At 39.1% G+C, this 14,068-nt stretch overlaps 2 protein-coding genes across 8 annotated transcripts in view; one reads left to right on the top strand and one right to left on the bottom strand.

Moving 5' to 3' along the window:
- Nucleotides 1-14,068, top strand: part of LOC307213428 (uncharacterized protein) — a gene marked incomplete at its 3' end in the record, with an annotated part of 135,387 nt that overhangs the window by 11,944 nt on the left and 109,375 nt on the right. The gene's annotated exons all lie outside the window — the stretch shown is intronic.
- Nucleotides 418-14,068, bottom strand: part of HS3ST5 (heparan sulfate-glucosamine 3-sulfotransferase 5) — a 147,407-nt gene continuing 133,756 nt past the window's right edge. For 6 of the 7 annotated variants that reach the window (XM_079971738.1, XM_079971733.1, XM_079971739.1 and 3 more), the window contains 2 exons: nt 4,995-5,133; nt 418-2,345 (listed from right to left, as the gene is read on the bottom strand). In XM_079971738.1, coding sequence (XP_079827864.1) covers nt 1,415-2,345; nt 4,995-5,101 — 1,038 coding nt within the window. In that variant the 5' untranslated portion in view covers nt 5,102-5,133 and the 3' untranslated portion in view covers nt 418-1,414. Of the gene's footprint in view, nt 2,346-4,994; nt 5,134-5,271; nt 5,426-14,068 lie in introns of all 7 variants that reach the window. The other variant, XM_079971737.1, reaches the window with a different exon arrangement.

Here is a 14,068-nt window from a genome sequence, read left to right as displayed (position 1 = left end):
GGCTTTAGCAGTACCTTTCCTGTTTGCAGTATACATTCTACCTGAACTTCCATTATTGCAGACAATAGTACTCTGATCATGTGTCTATTACTATTTTAGAATTCATGATACTAATATTTGCTATGATACTCCAGAAAACAGCAATATGATTGTTATGCTATATGATTTGTCTTCTCATTTTGTATTTTTATGTTGTAAACCACCATATGATCTTCAGCTGAAGGGCAGTATACAATTTATGTAAATAAATAAATATTAATAATAATAGATTGCCTAGATTTCTAAGGGCTGATTCAGGGTGTGTGTGTATTTATACTTGTTTAAGCTTAACTCTCAACTGAACATGTGAATTGCCTCCTTTGAAAAGTATGGTGTTTGAAATAATGTGACATTCATCAAAGAAAATGAGAAAGCCAGTTGCACATATAGCAATTTTAATCCATTCCATTTTAAATACCACAATAAATTTAATTTTCACAATAAATTAAATAGCCATATTCAGTTTACAAAATAGAATTACTTAGTGTGAAACCAGTATTTACAAACAATATACATTATGTACAGCAGGTTTCTCTTTGTCAACGTACAAGTATAGAAGGGGAAAAAAAGACTTCCTTTTCGACACATGATTGACATGCTACAAGTGCCAAGATGATCCATACAATAAAAACAATAGTGCAAACTCACCACAGGAAATTTGAAACAATGTTGATTGCATGAGAGAATTTCTTTTCAAACAATAGGAAAAGAGTTCCAGTAGAACTCAGCATTACAAGGGATATATTTACACTGCAAACTTGTATTGGTTTTTTGCCAGTTTAATTAGTGTGGTCCCCCCCATCCCAATAAAAAATCCTGGAAATAGTAGTCAGGTGAGAATTCTGTATTACAGATTCCCTGCCCCTGGTCAAAGAAGCATAGTTACTTTGAAAGAGTGACTGTTAAACCAATATAAGCCTGAAGCATAGATTTACACCTTTAAAGGGTCAATATTCTTTTAGCAATATGTATCCATAATAGCCCATCTTAGACCTTTCAATGCAATTCTTGCAATGAATTCTACCATAATATTCTGCCTTCTCTCTAGATATGTTTGGTATTAAATTTTACGGAGCAAATAGAGTACTGACCCTTTGAACTGAGTAGCTGAGTTAATTCCTTTAAATGACACCTTCTCATTTAATTGTATAGCATAAAACGATGCAATTATGCAGAGAGTAAATTTTATGTTATTCACTGCTCTGTAGAAAAATTGATCCCACCTTATATTTGGTCACACACTGCATATATACAAGTATGCATGAAAAAGGGTTACTTTGATAGCTGTGTATACGAAAAGTGCATATTTTTTACTCTAATAGAGACACGGTGGCATATCTCCAGGTGCAACACACAGTGTTGTATGAAATTTACTTTAGGGCCAGTTAAATGTCCTCCCTGTGATCTGGTAAAATTTCTGATTAAAAGGGTGAAAGAACTTGCGCAATTTGGTAATGACAGAGGAGTCCACCTCCGGATGGATGCGTCCTTTGCTTCCCGCCAGGCACTTGTTAAAGACAATGTTAAACCGCAAGCAATAAAACCCTCTGGTGGCATTGAAATATAAATTATATTGACTTATCCTTGGAGGAAGATTTAAGAACTTCTCTACCAGCTGGAGTTCTGGCAGTGGTTCTGTAATGAGACGATCGCCATCGACAATATGAAACTGCTCTATGGGAAAGTATTTTAACCACCTCTCCAAATGTTTTGTGTAGATGCTCGTTCTTACTGCCTTGTATTTAGTGTTCACCTCACAGGTATTAGGATCAATGGCCAGCTTTTCAAATTTGTAGTAGGTTTTGTTTTTCCTTTCTTTTCCCTCCAGCACCTGAGTGTAATCAGAAATAGCTCTTGTTGTGGGTTCCCTGACAATGATCAGCAATTTGATGGAGGAGTTCATTTTATAAATCCTTTCAGGTACCTCCTCTGTGATAAAGTATGCTGGACTTTTCTCAATGGTTATCTGATGAGGATAAGAAAATGGCATTTTTTTCCTGTACCACTCGATGCCCTTGGCGTAGTTCTCATCATTATCAAAGAAGTGGATTTCTTGAGAAGCTTTGACCACTGCTGGGTGGAGGTTCAGCATTTCCAGCAGTGCCCGAGTTCCACCCTTCCTCACCCCAATTATTATGGCCTTGGGAATCTGTTGGACCAAACTGTGAAGTCGAATTTGCTCCTTGCTGGCATTGCCCTTCCGGAACTCATGTAGCAACCCACGCTTAAACTGTAGAGCTCGGAGTGGAATTTCATCTTGGCCATGGAGTCCAAATCGACCATCGATAGGGCATATGGGCTGCAGTCTGCAATTCAAAAAAAGAGGCGAAATAGGAGTTATTAACAGTGAAATCTTACACAACTGCTCAGAAGTTAATGGTGCTTTCTCTAAGGTGAGTGGATATTGGATTTCAACATAAAGGTAACAAGAGACATCATTTATGCAACTGAGATGATTTGCAACAGCCCTATTAACTTGCCCAGATGTAGACAATTGTTATCATGGTAAGAGCTGAATTGACAGTAAACTAGATGGCAGTAGAACAGATAACACACAAAACAGTTCACCATGCCATTGCTTCATCCACTCCAGGAAGCATCACACTGATTCACTGCTACACACTGTGTTTCCGATGAAGCATGTAGTTGCCACTGCTTATATGTATGGATGGGATAGATGCATGCAAGCTTTTTACAGTGTCCCCACAACTTCAATGCCATCGAAAGGCTAGCCCATATTTTCTTTCTCCTTTAATCTGGATTTAACTCTTTTGTGGAAAAGATGATACATTGAAAATCCTTGTTGTCAATCTTGGCATCTGAATGGCCTGTTTGTAGTATTAAGCCGTAATCTGGTAATATCCTCAATCAGGAGCTTGTGCCTTTATGATACACATTAAACCATATGCTTGTTGTGTACACCCACATGCACAGTTTTAAGCCTACACTGGAATCCAAGTACCTTGCTACATAAATGGAAGCCACTTCTGATTGAACAAGGCAGTGTTGCTGATTTTCTTCCCCACCTCTGCCTATTGCCTGGAATTAAAATGCTCCTACTGGAATTTTCGTTCTTAGAACAACCCCTCCCCCCTCCAAAAAGGAAATGGTTTTTTGAAATGAACTTCTAAGGAAATCAATGCTAAAGAATTTTGAGCAACTGCTTGTGTCCTTGTGAACCAAAAGAGGTAGAGCAACCCTTTCAGATAGGATAACCATTCCTTGCATGAAATACGTGAATGGAAACTTTGGTGTAAGTGGGCAGTATTTTTATCACACAACTGCAGCTTGTACATAAAACGGATGCAGAGTGATCATTGCATGTCTGAAGGCAGTTGAACCGTGTGGTGAGCCACAGGACTGTGATTTAGAGCAGCTCCTTGAGCAATGAGCAGTAGTATCAGCTTCTATACCTCCTAGACAGGAAGAGCTATAAAAGACTTCCTGTTTGGGCTAAGGCTTTGCCTGAGCAGCAACTGGCTTTGGCATATATTTGTGTGTCCTTTTGCTCTGACTCTCTAAGTATAACTCCTTCCTCCAGCTTAGCTGACTGTTGTCTCCTCCCAGGTTCTGACAGCACAGCAGCAATCACTTTTAATAGCTCCAGGAGGTGGGGAAAGAAAAGCAGCAACCATAAGTTAATCCCAAGGTGTTAGTTTTCCTACACTTAGAATGATGTGACTGCAGATCAAGGAGCCTATTGAGACACTCAGACTTCTGCAGCAACAGAACAGGATTCACTAGTGAATAAAAGCCCCTCACAGCTTGGTAAAAACAGGAGATATTGGAATAAACCCTTCATGCCATTAGCAATAATTATATATGGATCCTGTAGCATTCACTGCTGCATGAGTTCAAGGAGTCAAGTACTGTGTCTGGATAATTTTATGACCATTAATAACATTTGTAGCTGTGCAAGCTTAGATTGGTGATAAGGTTAATTAAATTTCATGCCTCAGGGCACAGGACAAATTTCTGCAGGAGTCAAGAAGGAATTTTCATCCCATACATGAAACTGCATAATTGGCCATGGCCATTATGCATATCGTTAAGGTATGGAGTTTTGCTGGTGGATGGTGGGATAATGCCAGCCTAGGCATAGATTATCCTTCCTTTTTCAGTATATGCAGGACTTCATTTTCAAATAAGAAACTGGAAAACTAAATTGTGACAAGTGGCAGAATATGGAAAATTTGTCGCTTTCTGGGTGAAATGATGCATAGGATTTATCAGTAGGTGGATCTTTTTGGTGGTATTTAGGTCTGCATTTGTTCTCACAAGCTCAGTTTTGTACATCTGTCCTGTTGCTTGAGGAAATCATTCTCAGGCAGATCCTCTTCACCCAGTGTATCCAGCTTCAACACACACACACACACACACACACACACACACACAGCTAATTAACATAGTGAAAATCCCTCATCCCTGCAGCAATCTTTCAAGTGCGATAGGATTCCAGGCTTGACAAGCTAACTCTGCAGGCTCATGCATAATTTTAACTACCACAGTAGCACATTAATTGCCCACTCATAAATTTCAGAAAGGAAGATGCATAAATACATCATAACTGTTTGTCGAGACTCGAGGTCAATCTGCAGATGCACACACAGACAAAAATGAACTGCTGTAATGACATTTTTACTGTTTGCTGCTTTAGTTTCCTTCTGAAAACTGCCAATGTGCATGGAATACAAATGGAAAGGCAGGATGCATTGGCTTAGGCAAGCTGAAACTTTTAAGTTTACCCACACCCTCCTCCACCCTTAAAAAGAAAGGAAATAACAATGAAAATCAATACTGCAGCAGATTGTATTTCTAGATCTTAGTAGTAAGACAAAGAGCTGGAAACCTATTCAATTCTTTCCAAAGTCTAAGAGGAAGTTGTGGGGGAAAACCTCAGCTAAAGCCATTTAGGATTATGAATGTCAGCCACATGTGCTAATTTAATGACTTACCTATCCAAGCTCCCAACTCTGGCAACTAGATATAGGAGACTTCCAATAGCAAGGCTGCCTAGCACAAGGAGCTTCTGTCTCAGCAACGCCTGCTGTTTGAATAGCATGGCCCTCCATCAATCTTCAGGACTTCTTCAGTCTGCAGGGAGCAGAATACATAAACCACTCATGAGCAAGTGGCAATATACAAGCTAATGTTTATTAACAGGCAGTCAATCAATTCCTACAAGTGATTAACCCACACTTGCATCTTTCTCCCCCTCCCCCTCTCACTCACAAGAAAAGCAGACAACGTGTTTATGTAGTGACGGTTTGGGCAGTGCTTCTAAATTCAAGCGCTACCAAATTCAGGGCGTTCTTGGGTCTTGAATCCTTGAACATTCAGCAGAATGGAGAGAGAGGTGGGTGCCATGGAAGCATGTCAATTTCACCTGAATAATGTCGGATACAGACAAGTCTGAAAAGGATGGAACATTCTTTTTGCCAACTCATTCACTAGCCGTTTTCTGACATTCACATGCCCAAAGGGAGAGGAACGGGCATGAAAGTGTGTAAGCAAGGTTTACAACACTCGCTTCCTTGGGAGAAAAATCAGATATAAATGAAGGAACCTGACTACACACTCTCTCATGCTCCTGTTTCCCTGCCTCTGGATGTCTTTTCTTTGGGGATAAATCAGGTGTTACAATGGCACAGTTTGTGTGAATATGTGGGTTGTGCCAAACTAATATGATACAGTGTGATTTGTAGCAGAGCACAAATTGGCAGGTGAAGCTGCTGAACCACCTGTTTCCCTGAAACCACTTGTCCTGAGCCTCTTATACTTTCAGTTAAGATTTCCCATTTCAAAACCCCAGTGGATATTCTCTGAGAAGGCTAGAAGAAACAGGAGGGGGTTTGTCGGGTGGGGAAGCATGAGGGGGGGAGAGAGAATGGTTTAGGACTCCACTTATCCTGCACTTTTTATCCCACCCAATCCTATAGTTAAATGCTAAATTCAGCAGTGACCCAAATGTAAACAATGGCTCTCCCATCATAACATCTAGTTTGCTCCTTCGCTAGATGGAAAAACCGAACAGGTAAGACTGCAAACTCAGAAAAACATGAGCTGGTTTTAGAAAAGGGACATGGAATGGAACGGAAAAGTCTGTCAAATAGCTGGTTCTACAGATGATCTAATCTTTGAGTAAAGACTGCATCTGTCAAGAGAGTGAGATTGTACATTCCTATGCCTCCCGCCACATATACCTATATTACTTCTGGGCTCGCTCATAGGTGTGTTTTGACCAGTTAGTTGACCAGGAATGCATGTAAGATATGAGTGTGTGGTTTAGGCCTACAGTATATGCAAAGATCTTTTGTAAACATTACAAACAAGCAGACAAGTATGGTGGGAACAGAAGTGAGATAGACATGACCAGTGCTTAGGACAGGCAGAGATCATATTGTTTTTCCACTGTGTGCAGTCTATTGCCTAAATAGTTCTATGGAAAATTCCTTCAGCACAGGCCACCAAACCTCTAGAAGAACCTAAGTGGGTATTATTTCAGTTATTCAGGGTTACTTACAGTGCTGAATTCTTGCTTCTAATGAACGTGTGAACTAACTCTAGGCAACCATGGTTTTGAATATTTTAATCTAAAGAGACAGATCACACCCCAAGCTTTATTTTGGTCGAAAACACTGTGGGTTTTGCTTTTGTTTTGCAATAAAATCTAAGGCCCTGTCTTGAAAGATGTATGGAGAAAAAGTGGCACATTTCCCCTGAACAACTAAGTAGACAAGGATTTTAAGGGATTTTCACAAAGCTGTACAATATGCCTTAGACAAAGCTAGGATTTGAACTTGGTTCTCAAGAATTCTAGTTTGAGCATTAGCCACAAGATGATACTCTCTTTTTTATTTCTCTTTCTGCAGTCTTTTTAAAAAATCCCTTGCATGTTTTTTTTTGCTAAAATAGGTGAATTTTTTTCCTTAAATTTTTAGTAGTGAAGATATACCATTGCCAAAAAATTATGATTTGCACTGAGAATATTACCAAAAAACCCCCCACACATGACAGCTTGAAATGTGTGTGCCTCTATAATCCTAATTATTTTAATTAAATTCTTTAATTTAAAAAAATGGTTGTTACAATGGTATTAAGAGCAGCGAATACTTACAATTTTATAGCTTTTAATCTAATACTACTGATATGAACATCAACACAAAAGTTACAATTTTGGAGGAGATGGTTCTGATTTGAGTTCTCAGGACTGCAATCCTTTAGAAATTTAGCTGAACTTAACAGGACATACTGCAGAGTAGGCATGCACAAGATGGTGCTGTAACAAACTTGAAATCCAGTTCTTCTTTATGTTGAAAATAAGCTTGTTTAAGTGTCTCTTTTCATGTATAATTATGAGAACTTCAATGCTCATTAATGTCTGCAGACTTTTGTCATGAACACAGGCAGCCACAGATGACAGCAAAAAATACATGAAAAGACAATTTATTATCTCTGAATTTTCAAGGTTATATCCAACTAAGCCTTACTCAGAGGAGACTCACTGAAATAAGTGAATCTAAGTAATGACCATAGATTTAAACTGGTCTGCTCTGAGTATGATTCACTGGCTTCGACCCATAGTCTTTAGTGTCTTTCAGGTAACAGGAGGGGAACAGATACCTTTCCGTCAGATAAATAAGCATTCTTTCTCAGAGCTTCCCCCAATGTTTTAATTGCACATAATGATACAATCACCATCTTGTTAGCAGCAAATTTAATGATTTACACAGAACACTTGCAAACAAGCTGCTTAAAAATGAATTGCAACTCAATTGTCTTTAAGGTTTCACTGAAGTCATTCCAATATTGTTTAAATTCTTTGTCAAACAGCCCTAGTGAATTCACATTAGAAATGTTCACACGTGCATGGATTGGAGTAATGGATCCAAAGGATTTGTGCAGGCCTGGTTGGTGCTCTTTTACAATTCCTTACCATTCCAGCCTCTTTTATTGTGCAATTTTATCCCAGAAGGCATTATCCTTTTAAGTGTGCCTGTCTCAGATATAAGAAGAAATCAAATTTCAATTTTGTGAAATTGTTTCCATGTTCATCTTTAACTTGGAAAAGTTTGGATGACATCCCCCCACCCCCTGACTTAAGTAAGTTTACTTGGACAAAGTCTGAAAGCCAACTTATGGAAGTGACATGGTTGTTGTAGAAACTGTTCTCCCATGGTCCATGCAGCTTATCATATAGAAGACTTCCCATAGAATATTATTAGTTCTGCAGACACTGGCATGGAAATATTCCATTAGGTAACCGCTTAACATGCAAACCCATAACTCAAATTATGACACCTGTGTGGAGCCCCAATGATGGGAAAGGTGTTTTTTTTCTGCAACAAACATGGTTTTGCTATAATATATGAACCAGCTCTGAGAACTTGATTTAACAATAACAATTACTGTAAATAATTGACAAAAAGACAAAAGGAAGATTCATAGACTCTGAACACCTGCTCCCTAATAGCTAATTACTGGCATAACTGAATTTGTCTCTTATTTTTATTTTGCATGTTGGTCCTTACCAACTATTCTAGTGAGTGAAAGATGCTTATGTATTTTTAAAATGGGAGTTAATGTAAAAAAAAATCAATACAATCTGGTAAGTTAGATATAAAATAATAAATGTATCTTTCAGTCTGTGTTTAAGTCTTAAACTACTATAACAGTTTATGTTCTTTTGTCATATTGTATTGTGCCACATTTTAAAACAAACATCCTGAGAACCAGCTGACAGGGAGGTTGTCTATAAATAAAAGGCTTAAATCATTTTTGACTCAAGAAAGGCCCTATGCCTTGCTTGACATGTTTTGCATGTACCTAATACCTTGATTCTGTGGGTGGTTGCTTGTTATAGAAAAATGTGTGATTATATATACAATCATTTGCCTTGTATCAAAGAGTTTGCCTAACTCTTAGTAGCTTGGTCAGTATTCAAGGAATGCACTGTGTATTAGAAGCAAGAAGCATAACAAATTAGAGGGGCTATCAAAGTATGAAGCGGGGAATGTCTGGCCAAGGTAGGCATTTGAGAAGCTGTATGAGTAATCTGCTGCAATATTCAAGGGGGTTGGAAAATTTTCTACACCTGAGCTCCTCTTTTCTTATTAGGGTGATAAATTTGAAAAATGTTGCAAACTGCTGTGTAAGAACAAGACAATGAGGAATGGCATTATGAACTGTGAAATAATAATTTATCAGTCCCAGATGGTATTTTTTCTAAAAAAACCCACCACCTGAAATAAGAAATTGCATAAGTTCCTGTACCTTAAATTATACAAGATGGCTATCAAGTATCTAGTGTAACACCAATGGGCTTTATATCCTCAATAAATATTTCACAGGCAACCCAGGAAACTACAGGGCTAAACTGACACCACTGAAAAGAATCACTTTTGCAGTTGTGTGCGTGCGTTTGTTTGTGTGCGTGTAAAGCTTCCCTGCCTTGTTGCTTACAGATAGGCAGGTGAGTAGTCCATTCAGAAGCCTGGAGAGATGCACAAAATATTTGAGTCACCTGTATGTTAACACTATATTTTCTTCTTTTGCAGTCTGAGTAGTATAGCTTGATTAAAATACATCTCCTTTACCCTTTCTCATTTTTGTAACTGCATCTCATTTGGTAATAAGTGGTTGTTGCAGATACAGTAGGATTAGCGTAGCATTTTGGCCAAGTTGAATGCCAAAGTTGATGCAGCAACATTTGTGCCTTACATACCACCACCTCCCACCTCCTCCCAATGCCCTTTTCTTTCCTTGGCAGTGATATGCCTCATACAATCGGGTAGCTTGATTGTTTCAGATTACCGGTAATTAAAATCTGGGAGCCGTTTCAGTCTCGCTATCCTTGGTAGTATTTTAAAGAAACAGACCTGCAGAATTCAGTAAGACTTGGAAATGTTAATATATGTTGAATTCACTGAGGAGGAAGCTAACACCAAAATCATTCATGCTGGAAATGTGTTTTAATGCTACATTACAACTGCAGCAATAGCTATGTGGATTCTCCTGATATTACTTTGTCAGCACACAAATGGTCACATTGCATGGTCCTAGAAGGGACCAAACAAGAGGACTTGCCATCTGTATAAGAATTTCAAGCATATGGGATGTTTAGTAGCAGAAATCTAAGCTCTTATTTTCAGAAGGAATGTTCTCATGAAATAAGAGAATTAACAGAGTAGAGCAATAAAGACTAGTATTGCTGGGTTGGCACAGGGAGAAAGGGCATCGCTCACCTGCATTCTGAACACTGAGCATCACTGTCTGTTCCTGAGAGCAAAAGGAGCATGGCAGCAGAGCCAGTCAGACACTCCTGCCACCACAGCTGTACTGTGCTGAACTCCCGGCACCTCACCACTCTCCTCAGGAACTGACAGCAATGTTTGAGGTTTGGAAGGCAGGTCAGCAATGTTGCTTTGCCTGGTCCACCCCACAAACCTCTATTGCTGTGCTGAAAATTTCCTGGACCATCAACTAATGTTGCCTTCCCACTTCCCACCTGCTTTCATGGTCTGGCTCTTCGACAAGTCGTTTTTCAGAAACTGGTATTCAGAAACTGGTGCAATTTTCCCTCTCCACAGCATCTATTTTAAATGAACTAAGAAGTTTTGTACTGTTCAAAATATGTTTATGTCCTTAAAACTATTCCATAAATAACTGCCTGCTAATACTGTGGCTATCTGAGGAAGTCACGATCCTCTACATCAATCTGAAGAGTCTCTGAGCTATCAGGGTAGCAGGATGACAGGCAAGAAGAGGGAGAAGTTGACAGTTGGGATCCAAAGGTTCACATTTAGGAGCAGGAGGGTCACAAAGTCCAGGGGGCAGGTTCATGAGTAGCACAGTCAGCAGCAGGGACTGCAAGCAAGCAAGCAAACAAGCAAGCAAGTGCAAGGACTCTATTCCTCATGCTTATGAATAATTTGAAATGCTTGGTATTCTGTCTTGGAGCTGCAAACCGTGATGTTATTGGATGGCAGTTTTAGTCTGTTGGCTCTTCAAGCAGGTACCTCTAGGGAGACGGATAGCCTTAGGTGGTTGACTAGATAGGGATAAGATGTGAAATTGAAGCAGAAGAAAAAGTGGTTCTGCCAATTTGCCAAATAAATCACAGGAACCGGAAAGAAGCAGTAAGACCTGAGTTGTGCACCCCACAGCCGTTGACAGCTCCCTAGCAATATTTATTAGCAAAAATCCCTCTGGCTTCATTTTATCAAATGGTTTGTTGCATCATCCAACATAGCCTGAGCTGCTGTGATGTCATGGGATGATCATGGAACAGTCTTATTATGCAAATATAGCAGTAGACAATCCTTTTACAGGAATCGCTTAAATATCACTTGTTAGAAATATACAGGATAGCTCTTCTTTTTTAAAAAAAAAGCTCTAGAAAAACCAGTCACATAAGAATGAAGTGTTCTTTTCTCCTGTCCATTTGTTGGGTTTAACATTTGGAATGTATGGGGGTTCTAGACAGAACTGACACCCTATAGTGCAAAAGTCGAAGTGAAAAGAAAACCATCTCATTCAGATTTATCAAGTGGCTCTTACTGTTTTCTCTCTTTGTTTCCTTCTTTAAGCATAACATAAGAATTGTTGTGAATAAAAAGAGTGTAAGTTTATAAATTATACACAGCTATAGAGCTTATTACTGATCTGTGCTCATCCTCTTGAGAATCACTGCAGGAAATGCTTTGAGCAAATTCCAAATTTTGAAATGGGTTCTCCATTTCTGTATCTCATTCAGCTTTTGATATTGGGCATACATTATTTATCATAGCTCACCACTCTTTCGTCAGCTTGAGCTGTCCTCTGGCACCATGTCGGCAGAATGATGTTCATTTTGCATTTGCAATTACCAAACTTAAAAGAAAGTCAGTTAATCCTGCCTCTGTTAAGCTCTCTCATTTAACAGATTGTTAAGGGCTGAGATGTGAACAGAATACCACTGTGACCCAGAATTCTAATTATTCTTTTAATCCTGCCATTTCAGTGGAATATGTAAGTATATGTTTATATAAGAAATACTGCCTTTTCTTCTAAAGAAGGGGATAAAAGGTTTTTGCTCCCCCCAACACCACATCATAAAATTGTCATTAGAGCCCCAGTGAATTATACGCTGTTCTACCAATTCCAGAGTAGTTTCAGCTATCAAACAGTTTAAGACAATCTCCTTGAAAGTAATTCCAATGCAGTTCCATTAGGAGTGTCCCAGCAGTTTGTGCATGGCCCTGCTTCTCAATTACCTCACCTTGAGAAATGTGAAAGAACCACCTAGTCAGTTCTCTCCCAATAAATAAAATATATGCCTGAGAAAATTCTGTTTTTTTCTGGTTGACTTCCTCTCCTGTTAGTCCCTTGCTGCGCTTGTCTCATCCTTCTGCCCTTTGCTCTGCCTGGTCACTGACACTGAAGTAAGTGCTGGCTACCAAAAGGCCTCTGGAGATCAAAAAAGCCTTTTATTTTGCACATGAAGATGCTGGCATTTGTTTCAAGAGAGATCCAACCCAGTTCGCAGCTGACAACTGAAGTGATTTGTTTACTCCTCGACAAATGTCAGATGCGAGACATTAGTTCCTATTCTTGTCTCTGGCACATCCCAATCTAAAGTCATTAACAAGAGTAGAAACAGATGGTTTGGGGTGGGAAATATTGAAAGTGACCATGAATAGCATGATCTGTGGGTTGACCCTGGACCAATTAGCTCAAAACATACATTGGGAGCCAACAAAGCAACATGAAGGAAGCTGCCTTATAACAAATCAGAGTAGGAGCAGGGATGTAGCTCAGTGCTAGAGCATCTGCTTTGCATGCAAAAGCTCTCAGGTTCAATCTCCATCACTTCTAGGTAGGACTGCAAAAGACCCCTGTCTGAAATCCTAGAAAGTTGCTGTCAATCACTGTAGACAGTTCTGCACTATATAGATCACTGCTCTCACTATATTTAAGGCGGCTTCTAAAGTTCCTGCTATTTGTTCATATAATCAAGTATTATCTGCTCTAATTGACAGTGGCTGTTTAGGCTCTAAGGCAGAGGTCTTTTACATCCCCTGCTGCTATGTTTGTTAATCACCTCGAGACTAAGGTGAAAAGCAATTAACAACAACAACAACTACATGTGGCCATCTTAACTGAAAATGTCAAGAATTGAACCTATCACCTTCTCTTTTCAATGCATTCTGCTCTATCAATTACCTAGGGTTCCTCCCACACTCATGCCGATCTGTGGTGCAGGATGTTATGCACAGTTGTTCAATTCACAGTACCTATGTTCTTCTGACCTCAACTCTCTTCTTTTCATGCTTTCCTCAACATTATTACATTGGCTAGTGAGAATGCACACAGCCTGACACACAAGTCCAGCTTCATGCACTGGAGTTCACACTGGCACAACACACATTTAATTATCATTATCATATAAGCAGGTAGGACAAGGGCTACAAACTTCAAAAGTGAAAACCATATTCTCCAGTGTCAGGGCCAAATTAAGACCTTTTGAAGCCCTAAATAAAAGATTTTGGTGCCCTCATATATAACTAATAGAAACAATAATAAACTGTAAATAAAATTTTGTTTTTTGAAGTAAAACAAAACCTACAGTAAGTTGGTAAATAATGTTTATATTTGTATACTTCACTGGACAAATTTTATCCAACATTTTGTAATTGCAAAGTCTTTGTTCAGATCCTCAAAGCTAATCTTACATAGCACATCTCCTTCTATATTTAGTGGAGATAAGGTATCCAGGCTACCCTGCCTTGTTGCACACTTGTTCTGTTGGGGTTTTTCATATACCCTTCAACTGCGAAAATTAATGCTCAGCTGAACAATTTGTGACCTTTAATGTTAAAAACCAGGTGACGGAACATTTCTGTGGTGCCCTCTTTCCTTTGATGCCCTGAGCACATGCTTATTTTGCTTAATGGTTAATCCAGCCCTGCCCATTGTCTTAATTTTACAGTAATGGAGAGCATTGACTGAGGTATATTGATTTCAGTGGACTTACTCTGTGTATGACTAC

The sequence above is a fragment of the Podarcis cretensis genome (genome assembly GCF_951804945.1).
Source record: "Podarcis cretensis genome assembly, chromosome: 3".
Taxonomy (NCBI): Eukaryota; Metazoa; Chordata; class Lepidosauria; order Squamata; family Lacertidae; genus Podarcis; species Podarcis cretensis.
The sequence above is the reverse complement of the archived record's forward strand: the minus strand, read 5'-3'. Positions and strand labels throughout refer to the sequence as shown.